The sequence below is a fragment of the Rana temporaria genome, chromosome 8 (assembly GCF_905171775.1).
Source record: "Rana temporaria chromosome 8, aRanTem1.1, whole genome shotgun sequence".
Lineage (NCBI taxonomy): Eukaryota > Metazoa > Chordata > Amphibia > Anura > Ranidae > Rana > Rana temporaria.
The window spans coordinates 170589566-170609246 of NC_053496.1; the positions used below are offsets into that span (position 1 = coordinate 170589566).

Genomic DNA, 19681 nt, shown 5'->3' on the forward strand with positions numbered 1-19681 from the left:
ACTGCATCGCTTTAACTGGACTATTGCGCGGTCGTGCGATGCTATACCCAAACAAAACTGACATCCTTTTTTACCCACGTATAGAGCTTTATTTTGGTGGTATTTGATCACCTCTACAGTTTTTATTTATTGCGCTATAAATTATGCTAAATATTGGGGGCGTGGCTTAAAGGGGATGTGGTTAACTAAAGTCTGAGATGACTTACATAGTGGAGAATGTGGTAATATATAGGGAAAGAAAAAGAGGGATGGAGGGGGGAGAGAGAGAGAAAAAGAAAGAAAGGGAAGGAGAGAGAGAGAGAAAGGAAGACATAAACGGGAAAAAGAGGGATAGAGGGAGAAAGAAAGAGTAATAAAAAGAGGGATAGTGAGAGAAAGAGGGATGGAGGGAGAGAGGAAGAAAGAGGGAGGCATGTAGAAAAAGAGGGATGAAGTAGGGTGACCACATTTCCAAACTACCATTCAGGGACACCCTCCCTTCCCAAAAATCAGCTTGTGGTGTAACAAATCAAAGCACAGTGATTGGACACAAGAGGCAGGATTTATGATTTCTCCAATCACAAGCAGGGGGCGGGGACTGTCCTCTTCCAGGCATTCCCGGCCAGGACAAGTACTGTCAGTGAGTAAAGCGATGAGGTGGCGGCCTTTTTTGGGGGCATTAATTTGGCTTGGGGGGTGGCTGTGTCAGTTTCATTCCGGGGACACTGTATTGTCCGGGAATGAAGGTGCCCGGGACAGACCTGCAAAATGTGGGACTGTCCCGGGCAATCCGGGACACGTGGTCACCCTATGATGAAGGGAGGAAGAAATAAAGAGAAAAGGGATGGAGGGAGATGGAAAGAGGGATGGGGAGAAGGAGAGAGAGAGAAAGAAGGGAAGAGAGATGGAGGGAGGGAGAGAGAGAGGGGGAGGCAAAAAGAAAGAAAGAGGGAGGGAGAAAAAAAGAGAGAAATAAGAGGGAGAGAGAGAACTTGCTATGTGGGCGGGCTGGGGTGACACGGCGACCATGCGCATGCCGCACCAGGTGACAGCAGAGCGGTGCATCCATTTTATGGGGTATCAGACACCCCCCAGCACACCCCGCCCCTGCCCACGACAAAGCCTATGTTCTGGGACAGGCTCAGACTTGGACATGGGTCGGGCAAATCGGGACTGTTGGCAACTATGGTGTTATATCTTTGTGCTTTTAATAACTAAAATGCCATTCCCTCCCCATTAATACCTGTTAGTATAATGAAGTTTAAGTCATTTCCTGCAAAAGGGTGACAACCCTGTAGTGCGGCTGTGAAAATATCCACAGCGTTGTCACCTTCTCCTGTTAGCCGCAGCCGTAAGAGGTAAGTCATGATGCTGCCTCTAGCACCAGCGTTGTTACCCATGAGGCATTTCACTCCTTTACTGCCAGTCCAGTCCATCTTCATTGCACATCACAATGGCCTGGAGACTTCTGAAAGGGATGCTGGGAGTTAAAATCCAGGTCACCGGAAGCAGCACTTCCAACATTACCAATGAAGGTGGGTGTAAGATGAAGGAGAAAGAGCTTGGTTAGTGGTGGCTGAGGAAGACACCTAGATGATAAGGAAGGAGGGAGGGGTTGGTCAATAAAGGTGGGCAGACAATTAAAAAAGACAGGTGGATGATCAGTGAGTTGAGTTGAGAGGTATCTTAATATAGCGCGGTCTTCCCCCGAAGGGTCCCGACGCATGGATGCCAGAAGGGAGAGGTTGGTCAGTGGTGGCCAAAAAAGGGTGGGTGGATGACAAAGGATTTTTTTTTTTTGTGGTGGCAATCGAAGGTGGGTAGATGATCAAGAAGGAAGGGGTTGGCCAGTGTGGCCAATGAAGGTGGTTGGTTGATGAAAAAGGAATGGGGTCAGTTGGTGGTGGCCAATGAAGACGAGTGGATGATGAACAAAGAGGGAGGGATTGGTCAGTGGTGGTTGATGAAGATGGGTGGACAATGAAGAAAGACGGGGATAATAAGTGGATGCCAATGAAGGTAGGTGGATGGTGCAGAAGGAAGAGGTTGGTCAGTACTGGCCAAAAAAAGGTGGTTGGATGATGGAGAAGGAGTAGGGTTTGTCAGTAGTGGCAACTGAAGGTGGGTGGATAATTAAGAAGGAAGGGGGTTGGTCAATGTGTCCAATGAAGGTAGGTGGATGATGAAGAAGGAATGAGGTCAGTCAGTGTTGGCCAATGAATGTGGGTGGATGATAAAGGAATGGGGTTGGTTCGTGGTGGCCAGGGAAGGTGGGTGAAGAAGAGGGGTATCAGTCGGTGGTGGCCAGTGAAGTTGGGTGGATGATGGTGACCAATGATTGTGGGTGGATGATGAAGTGAAGTTGGGTGTATGATGAAGAAGGGATAGGGTTGGCTATTTGGTGACCAATGATTGTGGGTGGATGATGAAGACGGAATGAGGTCAGTAGGTGTTGGCCAATGAATGTGGGTGGATGATAAAGGAATGGGGTTGGTTTGTGGTGGCCAGGGAAGGTGGGTGGATGAAGAAGAGGGGTATCAGTCGGTGGTGACCAGTGAAGTTGGGTGGATGATGGTGACCAATGATTGTGGGTGGATGATGAAGAAGGAATGAGCTTGGTTTGTGGTGGCTAGGTTGGTGGATGATGAAGGGGGGGGGGTGTCGGTCAGTGATGGCCAAGGAAGGTGGGTGGATGAAGGAGGCAGGGATTGGTCAGTACAAAAACTGGGGGTTGATCAGTGGATGCTAATCAAGGTGGGTTGCCAGTGAAGGACATGGGGTTGATCAGTGGATGCCAATATAGGTGGTTGGACGGTGCAGAAAGGGGAGGTTGGTCAGTGGTGGCCAATAAGGGTGAATGCATGAAAGAGAAGGTGAGGGGTTGTAGGTGGTGGCGGCAATTGAAGGTTGGTGGATGATTAGAAAAGAAGGGGATTGGTCAGTGTAGCCAATGAAGGTAGGTGGATGATGAAAAAGGAATGGGGTTTATAGTGGTTGCCAATGAATGTGGTTGAATTACGAAGGAATGGGGTTGGTTCATTGTGGCCAGTGAAGTTTGGTGGATGAAGAAGGGGGGTGTCAGTTGGTGGTGGCCAATGAAGTTGGGGGGATGATGGAGAAGAAATAGGCTTGATCGGTGGCCAATGAATGTGGGTAAATGACGAAGAAGGAATGGGGTTGGTATGTGGTGGCCTGATAAGGTGGGTAGATGATGAAGGAATGGGGTCGGTCGTTGGTGGCCAATAAATGTAGGTGAATGACGAAGAATGAGTGGGGTTGGTTCATGGTGGCCAGTGAAGTTGGGTAGACGAAGAAGGGGGGGCGAACCAAATAAGTTTATCTGGGTCTCATCAGATCACAGGACATGGTTCCAGTATTCCATGTCCTTAGTCTGCTTGTCTTTAGCAAACTGTTTGTGGACTTTCTTGTGCATCATCTTTAGAAGAGGCTTCCTTCTGGGACGACAGCCATGCAGACCAATTTGATGCAGGGTGCCGCGTATGGTCTGAGCACTGACAGGCTGACCCCCCCCCACCCATTCAACCTCTGCAGCAATGCTGGCAGCACTCATATGTCTATTTCCTAAAGACAACCTCTGGATATGACGCTGAGCACGTGCACTCTTGTTTGGTCAACCATGGCGAGGCCTGGTCTGAGTGGAACCTGTCCTGTTAAACCGCTGCATGGTCTTGGCCACTGTGCTGCAGCTCAGTTTCAGGGTCCTAGTAATCTTCTCATAGCCTAGGCCAGTGATGGCGAACCTTGGCACCCCAGATGTTTTGGAACTACATTTCCCATGATGCTCATGCACTTTGCAGTGTACTAGAGTATCATGGGAAATGTAGTTCCAAAACATCTGGGGTGCCAAGGTTCGCCATCACTGGCCGAGGCCATCTTTATGTAGAGCAACAATTCTTTTTTTTTTAAAGATCCTCAGAGAGTTTTTTGCCATGAGCTGCCACGGTGACCAGTATGAGAGAGTGAGAGCGATAACACCAAATTTAACACACTTTCTCCCAATTCACACCTGAGACCTTGTAACACTAACAAGTCACATGACACCGGGGAGGGAAAATGGCTAATTGGGCCCAATTTGGGCATTTTCACTTAGGAGTGTACTCACATTTGCTGCCAGCGGTTTAGACATTAAAGCGGTTCTCCACCCTAAAGTGAAGTTGCGCTGATCGGAACCCTCCCCCCCTCCGGTGTCACATTTGACACCTTTCAGGGGGGAGGGGGGTGCAGACACCTGTCTAAAGACAGGTATTTGCACCCACTTCCGGCCACACGCTACGGGCGAAAGACGGGCATTCCGTCACATCCCGTCTGTCGCCCGTTGTGTGCTGGGAACACTCGGCTCCCAGCACACAGCGTGTGAGCCAATCGGCGGGCGCAGCGCGACTCGCGCATGCGCCGTAGGGAACCGGGCAGTGAAGCCGCAGCGCTTCACTTCCTGGTTCCCTCAGCGTGGATGGCGGGGGGAGCAGCAGAGTGACGAGCGATCGCTCGTCCTCTGCTGCGATCGGCGCTGGACTCCAGGACAGGTAAGTGTCCTAATATTAAAAGTCAGCAGCTGCAGTATTTGTAGCTGCTGGCTTTTAATATTTTGTTCCCATGGCACATCCGCTTTAATGGCTGTGTGTTGAGTTATTTTGAGGGGACAGCAAATGTACACTGTTATACAAGCTGTACACTCTCTACACAACATTGTAGCAAAGTGTCATTTCTTCAGTGTTGTCACATGAAAAGATAGAATAAAATATTTTTAAATGTGATGCGTGTACTCCCTTTTGTGAGATACTGTAAAGTCTAATGAGAGCGACCAACTAAGTCCAATAGGTAGATTCAGAAAGATTGCCGCAACTTTGCGGCGGCGTAGCTTAGCGTGTTTAGGCATACGCCGCCGTAAGTTAGCGAGGCAAGTACTTGATTCTCAAAGTACTTGCCTGCTAAGTTACGGCGGCGTATGCCTAAAGCGGGCGGGCGTAAAGGTGCCTAATTCAAATTCGTCTGAGGGGGCGTGTTTTATGGTAATGAGGCTTGACCCGACGTGATTGACGTTTTTTTCTAACTGCGCACGGGCCTATTGATTTTGACGTGGACGTAAATCCCTATTCACGGACGACTTACGCAGATGGATGGTTGGGCGATGCCTATAACGATGTGATGTTGGACAGGGTGGGGAGGAGATGAAGTAGATGGAAGGTTGGGTGATGCCTAGACTGATGTGATGGTGGATGAAGTGGAGAGAAGGTGAAGTGGGTGGAAGGTTGGGCGATGCCTATAACGATGTGATGGTGGACAGGGTGGAGAGGAGGTGAAGTAGATGGAAGGTTGGGCGATGCCTATAACGATGTGATGTTAGACAGGGTGGAGAGGAGGTGAAGTAGATGGAAGGTTGGGCGATGCCTATAACGATGTGATGGTGGATGAAGTAGAGAGAAGGTGAAGTGGGTGGAAGGTTGGGTGATGCCTATAACGATGTGATGGTGGGGAGGAGGTGAAGTAGATGGAAGGTTGGGCGATGCCTATAACGATGTGATGGTGGATGAAGTGGAGAGAAGGTGAAGTGGGTGGAAGGTTGGGTGATGCCTATAACGATGTGATGGTGGGGAGGAGGTGAAGTAGATGGAAGGTTGGGCGATGCCTATAACGATGTGATGGTGGATGAAGTGGAGAGAAGGTGAAGTGGGTGGAAGGTTGGGTGATGCCTATAACGATGTGATGGTGGGGAGGAGGTGAAGTGGGTGATGCCTATAACGATGTGATGGTGGATGGGTTGGAGAGGAGGTGAAGTAGATGGAAGGTTGGGTTATGTATATAACAATGTGATGGTGGATGGGTTGGAGAGGGGGTGAAGTAGATGGAAGGTTGGGTGATGCCTATAACGATGTGATGGCGGATGGGGTGGAGAGGAGGTGAAGTAGATGGAAGGTTGGGCAATGCCTATAACGATTTGATGGTGGATGGGTTGGAGAGGAGGTGAAGTAGATGGAAGGTTGGTTGATGCCTATAACGATGTAATGGTGGATGGGGTGGAGAGGAGGTGAAGTAGATGGAAGGTTGGTTGATGCCTATAACGATGTGATGGTGGATGGGTTGGAGAGGGGGTAAAGTAGATGGAAGGTTGGGCGATGCCTATAACGATGTGATGGTGGACAGGGTGGGGAGGAGATGAAGTAGATGGAAGGTTGGGTGATGCCTACAACGATTTAATGGAGGACGGGGTGGGGAGGAGACGAAGTAGATGGAAGGTTGCTGACTGGGCTTAGAGCAATAAAATTGGCATAGTCGGAGGCTGGTCATGTTCTGCTCACCAGCTGTATTCACAAAACTCCAGGCAGAACAAAAACATACTTTTTTGGTAAATTGATTTTTTTTTAAATATAAATGTCAACATGTACAAATTTATCAATGAAGGAGATGAAACACGATGCTCTATTTGACCACTGAAGTCCTAAAAAGGTCCCAACTTAAGCCTCATTCACATAATAAAAAGTGGCATGATCAACGTTCAGTACACTTTTGAGCGGTTTCCTGGGCACAGATAAAGCTCCCTAAGGATTGTGGGTTCTCATGTGTTTGGTCAGCGCCGAGGGCCTGTAGAAGCTTTTTCCGCATTCCATGCAGCAGTGCGGTTTGATCTTCTTGTGAATCTTCTGGTGGTTCTCCAGAGTCTTTTCCTTTGTAAAGCACTTGCCGCAGGTGTCGCAGGTAAACGGCTTGACCTTGGTGTGGATCTTCTGGTGCCGGTACAGCACCGACTTGGAGGTGTAAGACTTGCCACAGACGGAGCAGGCGTGCGGCTTCTCCCCCGAGTGGCACCGGCGGTGTTTCATGAGGTCGGAGCTGCTGTAGAAGCACTTGCCGCAGTCGAGGCAGGTGAAAGGCCGTTCCCCCGTGTGAGTCCGCATGTGGTTGATGAGCTCCGAATTGCTGACATAGGCCTTGCCGCACTCCGTGCACGAGAACGGCCGCTCGCCCGTGTGCGTCTTTTCGTGGCGGATGACGCCAGAGCGCAACGTGAAGCACTTGCCGCATACGGAGCACGGGTGGGGCTTTTCCCCCGTGTGGCTGCGCTTGTGCTTGCCCAGGTCCGATTTGGTGATAAAAGCCTTGTCGCAATCCGGGCACGGATGGATCCTCAACCCCCGGTGCCTCTTGCGGTGCTCGTTGAGTTCGGATTTGCTGCCGAAGCATTTCTTGCACTCGGAGCATATGTAGGGGCGCTCTCCTGTGTGGCTGCGCTCGTGGATCACCAGATGCGGGATGCGGCTGAAACACTGGCCGCACTTGGCGCAGCAGTAAGGCTTCTCGCCCGTGTGCTTCCTCTGGTGGAACAGGACTTCTGACTGCCACCGAAAGCACTTTCCGCAGTCGGGGCACATGGGCTTTTTATCCGGGGAGAAGATTCGTGGCTTCCGCGCGGGTTCCTTGGCGGGCGTACAATTTGCTAGGTCTGCACCGGTAGGTTGTGTGGGATCGGTAAAGATGGCTGAAAGGGTGTTGAACTGTGTGTGAGTAACTGCTGCCTGGGTGTTGTCTGTACCCGAGGACTGTATGTGACCAGCCTGAACCGGTGTAGGTGGCAGGTGGTCTTTATCAGTCACCGTAGACGACACATTGTCCGCTGCGGCAGCTGCCGACGTTGGGTGGTCTGTCCGGACATACGTAGATGTTATAGGATTGGTAGACTGCACATGGTCCATTTGAGTCAGCGTAGACAGCACATGATTGGTGGTAGGCTGCAAAGGCTCGGTTGAGGTTGGCGCCTCCACATCTACACCGGCAGTAGCCGACGGCAATTGGCTTGCGGAAGTAGCGGCTGGCTGTGGGGAGTCGGTTCCACCCGGGGTAGACGGCGTCCTCTCCACAGTCTGTGAATCGTCCGTACAAACAGGCATTTGTTGCTCCTCGATGGGTGCAGCAGTGTCGCCGTCGGAAAGGTCTCCCTCGTCGCACGATGAAAAGTCCACCGCCGAGTTTAGGTCCAACTTGCTCATGATGGGATCGCACATGGTGGACATGCTGTCTTCTTGATCGTTGCTGTTCTGGACTTCGTTAGAGCAGGCCGGAGAGGGGACAGAGGCATCGGGGACTAGAGGGGTGCTTGTGGGCTCAAGTAAATCTGCAAAGAAGAAGAAGATAAACTGAAACCTTTAAAATAAAACGTATAATAATAATAATAATAGCATGTGACTGTGGGGGCACATTAGAGTGTAAGCTCTTCTGGTGCCGAGACTGGTGTGAACGCTTCAGTGTTCTCTGTATAGCACCACGGTATAAGTCAGAGCTATTACCTGCTGCCCACCAGGCCTACTGACAGCTGATTGCACCATTCTGCGGCACGATCTGTCACCCGCTGTGTCCACCAGTCACAGCGGATGACAGATCATTGTACTGGGCCGGTACCATGTGATCGATTTGACCAATCACAGCGTTGTAGGACAGTTGTACACATTGAATGGCTTTCATTCATTATGTACTGTTGTGCAATGTGACCGATCACAGTGATCACACAGTACAGACAAGGCCAATCCCAGTGCATCTGTACCATGTGATCGCTGTGACCGATCACATGACAGATGTACGCAATGAATGGCATTTTTTTTCCATTGTGTACTGTTGTGTTGATAACTGATTGACCATGTCTGTACCATGAGCACTATGACCAATCAGTGATCAACACAACATTACACAATAAATAAAAAATAATAATGGCGTACATCTGTCATGTGATCGATGCGATTGGTCACAGCAGGGCCGTCTTAATAGCATCATGGGCCCCTACAATGATGACAGTGCAGGTAAACAGACATCAAGTAGGTAGGAGGCAGACTGCCTCCCCTGTGTATCTATCACTCTCAGTGCCATCATGGGGCCCCCCCAATTTCGGGGCAGTGTGGGCTCAAGGACCAGCTGCTTTGGGGAAAGTGCAGGGGCCCCTCATACAGCTGGGGCCCCTGGGCAGTGCCCTGGTGTGCCCTCTCATTAAGACAGCCCTGGGTCACAGTGATCACTTGGTACATATGCACTGTGATTGGCCTTGCCTGTAACATGTGATCACTGTGATTGACCATGTCTGTACCATGAGCAATCGCAGTGATCACATGTTACAGGCAGGGCCAATCACAGTGCGTACCAAGTGATCACTGTGACCAATCACAGACAGATGTACACGATTTTTTATTTATTTATTGTGTAATGTTGTGTTGATCACCGATTGGTCATAGTGCTCATTGTACAGACATGGTCAGTTATCAACACAACAGTACACAATGAAAAAAAAATGCCATTCATTGCGTACATCTGACCAATCACAGAGATTGCATGACAGTAGTATGCAATGAATGGCTTTCATTCATAGCCCTTCATTCTGTACCGTTGTGCTGATCACTGTGATTGGTCACGGTGATCACATGGTATAGACAGTATCAATCACAGTGCATCTGTACAATGTAATACCTGTAGCCAATTACAGCTTCACAACAGTACACAATGAATAGAATGAATGCAATGCCATGAAAAATGATTGCTTATAACGGTGATCATCACTAATATAAGAAATCGTAGTGTGTAAAACGAAAAAAAAAAAAACTGTTAACTTCCCCAGAGTAGTACAGCCTCACTATGGTAACAGTGTACTGCTCTAGTCACAGTGGGGTAGATTCAGATAGATCAGCGGATCTTTAGATCTGCGTAATCTATCTTATTTACGATCCGCCAGTGCAAGTTTTTGAGGCAAGTGCTGTATTCAGAAAGCACTTGCCTCTAAAGTTGCGCCGGCGGATCGTAAATCCCCCGGCGGAATTCAAATTCCGCGGCTAGGGGGAGTTTACTATTTAAATCAGGCGCGTCCCCGCGCCGATCGTACTGCGCATGCACCGCCGGCTAAATTTCCCAGCGTGTATTGCTCCAAATGACGTCGCTAGGACGTCATTGGTTTCGACGTGTATGTAAATTACGTCCAGCCCTATTCACGAACGACTTACGCAAACAACGTAAAAATTCAAAACTCGGCGCGGGAACGACGGCCAAACTTAACATAGGATACGCCGCATATAGCAGGGGTAACTTTCCGCCGGAAAAAGCCGAACGCAAACGACGTAAAAAAAAAAAACGACGGGCGGGCGTTCGTTTCTGAATCGGCGGATCTCCTCATTTGCATATTCGTCGCGTATACAAATGGAAGCGCCACCTAGCGGCCAGCGGGAGATTGCAGCCTAAGATCCGACAGTGTAAGTCACTTACACCTGTCGGATCTTAGGGAGATCTATGCGGAACCTGATTCTATGAATCAGCCACATAGATCCGACCGTCATATCTCTATCTGAATCTCCCCCAGTATGTTTAAAACAAATAAAAAATCATAAAACAAAAATGTAAAAAGAAAAAATGAGAACAAATTATTATTAATTTTATTTTTTACATACTATGACCGGACAAGTTAGTGTCACGGATCACCACCACGGCTAGTCATATGGTGACACTGTACTGCTCTGGTTACGAAAAATAAATAAATAAAATCGTAAAAAAAAAAATATTTAAATGTAAAAGCAAATTATAAATGTTTCTTTTTTTTACTTCCGCGATTAGCTGTGATTGGCCCTTTACTCTGCTCTGTAATCAGCCGAGTCGGAAGGGATGCTGGAGCAGCGCGATCACGGGGAGGACGTCTATTGGAAGCCCCACGCTGTGGACATGATTCGGCAATAGTGTGGGCAGAAAGTGGTCACAGGAGTACAGTGTTGCATGACTGCGCAATTGTCATTCAAAATTGGCCTGGGCAGAAAGTGGGTGAAAGTGTGCAGTATTGAGGTCCTTAATAATAGTGTGTGACTAAGGGGGGGGACATTAGAATGAAAGCTCCTCTGATGCCACGAGTGTTGTCTTTGCTTTCTTTCCCAGAATCCCCTGCTAGCTGTAACATGGAACAGGCAAGGATTGTGTCTTCATGTTTAACATCTCCTTACCTTCAGATTCGGGGATCTGTTCATTCTCCACCAATGGGTCCTTCTCCAGGGTCTTCTCTGCCTCCTGAAGAACAATTTGCTCCACCGAAATGGAGACCTCGACTTCCTCAGAGCCATTAGGAACCTGACATACAAAATGATACAGTCACCATCCAGACACATCGCTTACTGGATAATGTCCCAGAATTCCCGGCACCGCTCACCTCTCCTGTCAGCAGCGCAATGATCTTCTGGGTGACTTCTAGGATCTTCTGCTCGCTGTTCCTCTCCACCGTCAGGGAGTCAGGTGGAGGCACTGCGATGGTCACCAGATCTCCAGACTTCACAGCAGGGAATCTCTGTATAGAACCAAAAACAATGTCATGTGACCTCCCAGAATCCTCCTCACCTCTCTGGTCAGTTCTGTGTTTTATTAATAGAGATAAGAGTGATGTCATGTGACCTCCCAGAATCCTCCTCACCTCTCTGGTCAGCTCTGTGTTTTATTAATAGAGAGAAGAGTGATGTCATGTGACCTCCCAGAACCCTCCTCACCTCTCCGGTCAGGTCTGTGTTTTATTAATAGAGATAAGAGTGGTGTCATGTGACCTCCCAGAATCCTCCTCACCTCTCCGGTCAGGTGTGTGTTTTATTAATAGAGATAAGAGTGATGTCATGTGACCTCCCAGAATCCTCCTCACCTCTCCGGTCAGGTGTGTGTTTTATTAATAGAGATAAGAGTGATGTCATGTGACCTCCCAGAATCCTCCTCACCTCTCCGGTCAGGTCTGTGTTTTATTAATAGAGATAAGAGTGATGTCATGTGACCTCCCAGAATCCTCCTCACCTCTCCGGTCAGCAGGCAGATGATCTCAATGGCGAGGTTTAGTATCCTCTCTGCAACGGGCTGACTGTCCTTGTCCATTGCAGCAGGTGACTTTGTACAGCTGGCCTCTGTCGGTGGTAGAGCTGCTTAATCTATTTCACATCGATATTCATAAAGCCACCTGGTAACAGAAGACAAAATATAAACATCATAGTCATAGAATGGAGATAATAAAAGGCACAAAGAAAGCGGAGCTCTAGCTCACCCACTGATCAGCGAGGCAGCACATCACAACAATGGGGCAATAATCAGGTTTGGGAGGCAGGAGGGAGAGGCCAGTGCTGGGTTGCTTCAACAGTTCATCACACATCGTTATGCTCTCACTTAGTCCTACTGTCCTCCTCTCCACAATCCCAAATGAGCTGTAACGTCCTCACACATCATTTGACCTCACAGAGTCCAGTTTCCTAACACGGTCCCTTATCTTCCCATAACCCAAGTGTCCTGAGAGTCAAGTCCTCACAGAGTCCAGTATCCAAACACTGTCCCTTACCCTCCCACAAGCCAACTGACCTTTAGTGTCATGTGCTCGCAGTGTCCTAACAAGGTCCCTTACCCTCCCACAAGCCAACTGACCCACACTGGCATTGCCGGGAGACAATCTTTTTGCTCTAACTCCTTCAAAGGGAGAACTTGGTCACTAGCACACCGCGGATCAGCAGTTCAACGGGTCCAAAGCGGGTCCAAAGCGTTATTCCACGATCACATCCTGGTTACAAAGTCGATGTGACGGAGTCTCGTAGGACACCTTCGTCGGAGAAGTGAGGTAGGGTTGGGATTATTGAAGGGGTCTTGCGGGGGTTCCAAAACGTTGCCTTTGTAACCATGATGTGATGGCGGAATGAAGCTTTGTTCCCGTCCCTCAGATCCATGGTGTGCTGGTGACATAGTTAACGGTTTTGACGTCTTCAGTTCCCAGCCGGTGGTCGCGGAAGCACCCATTGACATCTACAGCCAGTTTCGGGAACGCGCGGGTTGGGGGATATTCTGCTTGTCTAAGTCCATCGCACGTCTCGGGGGTCTTGGTATCCATGGCAACCAATGGGCGTGAACATCCACAAGGAATATCCTTAAAATTCATTGACAAGCAATTGCTGCCAGGTGTCGCCATCCTTTTAGCATGCATGTAAACTGGCAACGTAATAAAGAACGACATCACGCCTTTCCACCATAACCGGCTTCAGATACATCAGCAAAGGCTCAGTGCAGTGCAGTAATGAATAAGCAGATAATATGGCCTCCCCCCTTACAGATAATGAGCAGATCTTACTTACAACCCTCCCTAAAGGTCCCCCAATCCCTTTACATAACCATTACAGCTCCCCCTCCAGCCACCACAACAACAGAACAGCATTAAAAAGCGAAGAAAAAAGCCATTACCACCATATCCTCCCAAGATCAGGAAGTGTTTTCTTCTAATCTACAACCTCTTCCGGGTTTTGCGTTCCAGCGGCTGCGCCGCTCTGCGTTCCAAGCGATCGGCGCTCTTCCGGTCGGCCTTCCTTTCCTTTTCCTCCAAACGTAGCAACAGCTTCCCTAGCAACCGAGCTAGCCGCTGATTGGCTACCGCCTTCGCTGGTTTTTGGATACACAGGCTGCAGTTCTTACAGGAAACCAGCAGAGGGAGAGCACAGGCTTCCGGCAGATGAAACGCAAACGCGGAAGTCAGGTGCAGCAAACTGTGACAATACAGTGGCTCTTGTAAATTTGGGGAGCGGAAGCAGCTCCAGGTAACGGGGCCGTTTAACCTTTAACGTCCAGCCCCGCGATACCAAAACAGCGGCTCTTTTCATTTTAGTGAGCTGTGCCCATATCTATCATGGCGGTTTACGCATTTCCGCATCCGCGCTTGACGCCTCTTACGTCAGTAGCGTCCAGCCCCTTGCGCTTGCGCAGTGAGCGGATTGAAGCCGCAGGTGAAGGGTGTAGCAGCAGGGAGCGGAGAAAGGTATATATGGGATTCCTGTATGGGTCAGAGATGCAGGGGGAGGGGTGGAGGAAAGGAAGGGGGAGGAGAGACAGTTGTCTGCAGAGCTGACACTCTAGTGACAGAGAAGACTCAGGCTGTGTGTTAGAAATGGGGGGGGGGTGATCGGTTATCTGCTAGTCCTGGCTGTACCGTCCACCATTCCCTCTCTGGTGTATTGGGGCGCAGTGGGTGGAGCGATGGCGCTCTGTTTTCGGGAGGAGTGTTGGGGAATTGCAGAAATTTTCCAGCGTGCTGAACAGTGTGCTGCAGCACCCCTGTTACCGTGACAACGGCAACTACTTTGTTGGTATTTTTTGGCGATCGTTGCAATACTTTCTGTCACGCCGTATTTGCGCAGCGGTCTTACAAGCGCACTTTTTTTGGGAAAAAATACACTTTTTTTTTTAATTAAAAAATAAGACAGCAGTAAAGTTATCCCAAATTTTTTTTTTATATTGTGAAAGATAATGTTACGCCGAGTAAAATGATACCCAACATGTCACGCTTCAAAATTGCGCCCGCTCGTGGAATGGCATCAAACTTTTAGTCTTAAAAATCTTCATAGGCGACGTTTAAAAAATTCTACAGGTTGCATGTTTTGAGTTACAGAGGAGGTCTATGGATAGAATTATTGCTCTCGCTCTACCAATCGCGGCGATACCTCACATGTGTGGTTTGAATACCGTTTACATATGCGGGCGCTGCTCGCGTATGTGTTCGCTTCTGCGCGCAAGCTCGTCGGGACGGGGCGCGTTTTCTGGCTCCTAACTTTTTTAGCTGGCTCCTAGATTCCAAGCAAATTTGTCAAACCCTGTTATAGACCCTTAATTTCTTTGTAAGTAGGCAAACGTAGAAAATCTGCAGGGGATCCAATAATAATTTCCCCCTCCTGTATCGATCTTAACCACTTAAGACCCGGACCAAAATGCAGCTAAAGGACCCGGCCAGTTTTTGCGGTTCGGCACTGCGTCGCTTTAACTGACAATTGCGCGGTCGTGTGACGTGGCTCCCAAACAAAATTGGCGTCCTTTTTTCCCCACAAATAGAGCTTTCTTTTGGTGGTATTTGATCACCTCTGCGGTTATTATTTTTTGCGCTATAAACAAAAATAGAGCGACAATTTTGAAAAAAATGCAATATTTTTTACTTTTTTCTATAATAAATATCCCTCAAAAATATATAAAAAAATATTTTTTTTCCTCAGTTTAGGCCGATACGTATTCTTCTACATATTTTTGGTAAAAAAAATCGCAATAAGCGTTTATCGGTTGGTCTGCGCAAAATTTATAGCGTTTACAATATAGGGGATAGTTTTATTGCATTTTTATAAAAATATTTTTTTTTACTACTAATGGCGGCGATCAACGTTGTTTTTCGTGACTGCGACATTATGGCGGACACTTCGGACAATTTTGACACATTTTTGGGACCATTGTCATTTTCACAGCAAAAAATGCATTAAAAATGCATTGTTTACTGTGAAAATTACAATTGCAGTTTGGGAGTTAACCACAGGGGGCGCTGAAGGGGTTATGTGTGACCTCGTGTGTGTTTCTAACTGTAGGGGGGTGTGGCTGTAGGTGTGATGTCATCGATTGTGTCCCCCTATGAAGGGATCACTCGATCGATGCAGCCGTGAAGCACGGGGAAGCCGTGTTTACACACAGCTCTCCCCGTTCCTCAGCTCCGGGGACCGATCGCGGGACTCCAGCGGCGATCGGGTTCGCGAGTCCCGCGGCTGTGGTCACGGAGCTTCGGACCGGGTCGCGGGAGCGCGCGCCCCCACGGATGGGCTTAAAGAGCCACGTACATGGATGTGCCCAGCCGTGCCATTCTGCTGACGTATATCGGCGTGAAGGGGTCCTTAAAGGGGAGTTCCACCCACAATTTCACTTTTTAAATATAAATACTTCTGTAATACACAAGCTTAATGTATTCTAGTAAAAGTTAGTCTGTAAACTAAGGTCCGTTTTGTTAGGTTGTTACAGCATTTAAATAGTTTATAATCTAGATAAATAGACCGTGGCCATCTTAAGTGTGGGCATCATGAAGCCAGACTGTATGACTTCCTGGATTTCAGCTTTGCATATCTCGCACATGCTCAGTGCACAAGCAATGTAATAGGTTTCAGTCAGGTTTGCAAGGACTACTGGGAAACATGATGCCTATCCCAGAAACCCTTGCAAATAGCCTAGGCAAATAAGGAGGAGGAAGTAATGAAGGACTACAAAATAAAGGTATTTACAAGCAACAAATTAAAAAAAAATTGTCCATTCTAAACACTATGGCCCAGATTCAGGTAGAATTGCGCAATATTTGCGTGGGCAAAGAGCAAAAATTTTTCTCTGCGCCCACGCAAATATTGCGCTTTGCCCGCGATTCACGGAGCAATTGCTCCGTAAATTGCGCGGGCGATATGTTAATCAGCCGTGCGTAAGGCTGCCTAATGTAAATGATCCCGCCGGGGGCGGGAATCATTTAAATTAGGCGCGCTCCCTCGCCGAGCGAACAGCGCATGCTCCGTCGGGAAACTTTCCCGACGTGCATTGCGGCAAATGACGTCGCAAGGACGTCATTTGCTTCTAAGTGAACGTGAATGGCGTCCAGCGCCATTCACGGTTCACTTACGTAAACGACGTAAAATTTGAACGTCGCGAGCGGGAAGCGCAGCTATACTTTAGCATTGGTTGCGCCTGCTATTAGCAGGAGCAGCCTTATGCTAAAGTCGCCGTACGGAAACTCCGTACCTTGCATGCGCAGGGCCCGCGCAACTTTTGTGAATCGGTGGTAGTATGCAATTTGCATACTATACGCCGATCACAAAGGCCACGCCCCCTAGCGGCCAACGCAAGAATGCAGCCTGGGATGTGAAGGCATAAGGAGGCTTATGTCTGTCAGATCCTAGGCTGCAGTCGGTGTAACGAGGTTCCTGAATCAGGAGCACTCGTTACACCGGAGCAAGTAAGCCCTTGCGCCGCGCAACCTATGGTTGCGCGGGCGCAAGTGCTTCTTGAATCTGGGCCCTATGAGATTAGAGCATGCAGCACAGACAAACATAAAAAAATGGGTGGAACTCCACTTTAAGTGGTTAAATATTCTATGTATAGAGCCTTCCCACATTGATTTTTTTGTCTCATTTCTTGTGCGCGCTTGTAGGGCAGGATGCCGTCGTGCATCGTGAAGGGCTGCAACTTCTCATGGAAGAAGAAAGACCCCAACATCATCCTCCACTCCTTCCCGGGGGACCTCGCCGCCATCAAGTCCTGGCTCCTGGCCACGGCACAAGCCACAAAGCAAGAATTTGGGAACGTCGATGAGCTTTGCCAGAAGATCCTGGCGGGGAAGGCAAAGGGTCTGTACCGCATGTGCTCCCAGCATTTCACCATGGACTGCTACTACCAGAGGGGGATGCTGGTGTCTCTGAAGAAGGAAGCCTTACCTTCCATATTTCCCGACAAGAAGACCATCGAGATGAAGGCCTTGAGACCAAAGACGTATAAACCCCGAAAGAAGAAAGTTCCTCCACCAAACCTGACACTAGGCGTAGGTGGTGCCCCCACAACGATGGACATGGGGGCCGTCAAACTAGAAGACGATCCGCTTCCACTAACTAGTCCTTATTTAATTTCAGAAGAGGGCTACTATATACCCCGCGGTGATCCCTATACTCGGAGACGGCCATGGAACGCAGATTGGAGTGGCAGCATTGGTGAGGCTTTACCTCCACTAAAGAGGACCAGAACTCTTGGAACAAACACAGAATACTTTCCTGGCCAGAGACACAAGGCCACCCTCACGGACAAGACCATCAGCATGAGACACAAGGAGGTCCAGACGGAAAGAAGCAAAGAGGATCAGCGGCCATGCGGTTGCAAGCAGGAGTCCAGATCGGCCACCCAACTGCCCTCTGTGGTAAGAACCACAATATATCCGTCCAAAGCACTACTGATGACCGCAGAGTCGCTTCCCACAAAAGACAGTACTCTTGACTTATCTCAACATCAACCATCGGGAATTGGGTCTTTTTCCAATCTCAATGGTCTTCTCGAATTTCCAAAATCCAGGTCTACAGAGGTGGTAGGTGTTTGCGACGTAGGATGTTCCAATTCGTGGCCCACGCCAAAGGAGGAGAAGCCATTAGTTCTCCCTGTTTCATGTAATCCTGATGGAGAACTTACCTCAAGACGGGCAAGAAGCAACTCCTCCGTAACAGAAGAATACGAGGCCAATGGAGAGCAGTCTGGGGAACTTGGCATCAAGCCTGAGGACACGGACTTGGCCGGGGTGGAAATTCCCGGGACTAGCAACTCGTCGGATCCTATGTCCGAAAACAAGTACATCGTTTTCGACAGCTGCCTGGATAAACTTTTAATGTACTGCCGATGCCTCGCCGACGACGGCTGTAACGGGCGCATAGGGAAGTTAAAAAAATTCTTTGTTGGGTCTAGCGTGTCCGTGAAGGCAGAGTGCTCCAATGGCCATCAGTTTCACATGTGGGACAGCCAATCATAAATGTCCAATTTGTAGGGATAAAAGCATTCTAGATAAATGTTATATAATACTGGGCTAGGGAATACATCATCTTCCAGGAGGGGGGGGGGGATGGGTGTTTTTGTCCAGTAGACATGGCCATTGATGTAGTGTTCACATTCACATAATATATGGAAATTCGAGATGAATTTGCCTTTCTCAACCAGGGTTCCATGAAAAACTTGGGTTCCTTCCAGAGTTTTCAAGGGCCTTAATTCAGCAGTGATGGACCGTTCTCCTGCCTGGTAGTGCCCACGTAGTATTGGCACCAACACCTCTCACTCTTTCCACTGACCATCAGTGCAAGGAAGCCCTCCTCTCATTGACTAACAGCCTTTCTCATCGAAAGTCCAGTGAAAACCTTGGGTTCCTCCAGAGTTTACTAGGGGTTCATTCAACAATGATGGACTGTTCTGCCTGGTGGTGCCCATGTAGTATTGGCACCAACACCACTCACTTTCAACTGGCCACCAGTGCAAGTAAACCCTCCTCTCATTGACCACTAGTATGGTCAAGAAGCAACAGTCTTTGTCAACCAAGGTTCCTCCAGAGTTTTCAAGGGCCTTAATTCAGCAGTGATGGACCGTTCTCCTGCCTGGTAGTGCCCACGTAGTATTGGCACCAACACCTCTCACTCTTTCCACTGACCATCAGTGCAAGGAAGCCCTCCTCTCATTGGCCATCAGTATGGTCAGGACCAACAGCCTTTCTCATCGAAAGTACAGTGAAAACCTTGGGTTCCTCCAGAGTTTGCTAGGGGTTCATTCAACAATGATGGACTGTTCTGCCTGGTGCTGCCCATGTAGTATTGGCACCAACACCACTCACTTCCAACTGGCCACCAGTGCAAGTAAACCCTCCTCTCATTGACCTAGTATGGTCAAGAAGCAACAGTCTATGTCAACCAAGGTTCCTTAAAAACCTTGGGTTCCTCCAGAGTTTTCAAGGGCCTTAATTCAGCAGTGAGGGACCGTTCTCCTGCCTGTTAGTGCCCACGTAGTATTGGCACCAACACCTTCCCAGAAGAGTTGAAGCTGTTATAGCTGCAAAGGGTGGGCCAACTCAATAAGGAACGCTATGTACTAAAACTGGGATGTCATTAAAGTTCATATGTGTGTGTAAAGGCAGGCGTCCCATTACATTTGGTAATATAGTGTATGTTGCATTTAAGCCCTGATGAAGTGCTGCAGCCCTGAAATGCATTAAATAAACTCCTGCTGCTCCAGGTAAGCCCAATTCACAGGACTCTACTTATTCAGCATTGAAGGATGTCAGTCCAAATCGCATCTGCATCGCACAATGGAGAAACCCGGAACGCTGCACACCTAGGATCTTCTGAATGAATCTTTATTAATAACAAACTGT

The 19681-nt window shown here is 48.7% G+C and overlaps 2 protein-coding genes across 2 annotated transcripts; one reads left to right on the top strand and one right to left on the bottom strand.

The window, feature by feature from the left end:
• Positions 1–6333: 6333 nt before the first annotated feature.
• LOC120909361 (oocyte zinc finger protein XlCOF22-like) lies at positions 6334–13314 on the bottom strand. The gene is made up of 5 exons (XM_040321116.1): positions 13198–13314; positions 11779–11938; positions 11156–11290; positions 10953–11076; positions 6334–8107 (listed from the first exon to the last, which is right to left on the bottom strand). Exons 2-5 carry the CDS (start codon positions 11854–11856, stop codon positions 6537–6539), a joined length of 1908 nt encoding a protein of 635 aa, XP_040177050.1. The 5' UTR covers positions 11857–11938; positions 13198–13314; the 3' UTR covers positions 6334–6536.
• Positions 13315–13658: 344 nt separating this feature from the next.
• Positions 13659–19405, top strand: LOC120909387. The gene is made up of 2 exons (XM_040321147.1): positions 13659–13765; positions 16943–19405. Exon 2 carries the CDS (start codon positions 16949–16951, stop codon positions 18296–18298), a length of 1350 nt encoding a protein of 449 aa, XP_040177081.1. The 5' UTR covers positions 13659–13765; positions 16943–16948; the 3' UTR covers positions 18299–19405.
• Positions 19406–19681: the final 276 nt, after the last annotated feature.

Excerpts from the sequence above, each read along its gene's own strand:
- LOC120909387 (XM_040321147.1), top strand. The coding sequence starts at position 16,949 with ATGCCGTCGTGCATCGTGAAGGGCTGCAACTTCTCATGGAAGAAGAAA.
- LOC120909361 (XM_040321116.1), bottom strand. The coding sequence starts at position 11,856 with ATGGACAAGGACAGTCAGCCCGTTGCAGAGAGGATACTAAACCTCGCC. Across the intron at positions 11,291-11,778 it reads TCTGCCTGCTGACCGGAGAG|AGATTCCCTGCTGTGAAGTC; the intron begins GTGAGGAGGATT and ends GGTTCTATACAG. Across the intron at positions 8,108-10,952 it reads ACAGATCCCCGAATCTGAAG|ATTTACTTGAGCCCACAAGC; the intron begins GTAAGGAGATGT and ends TCTTCTTTGCAG.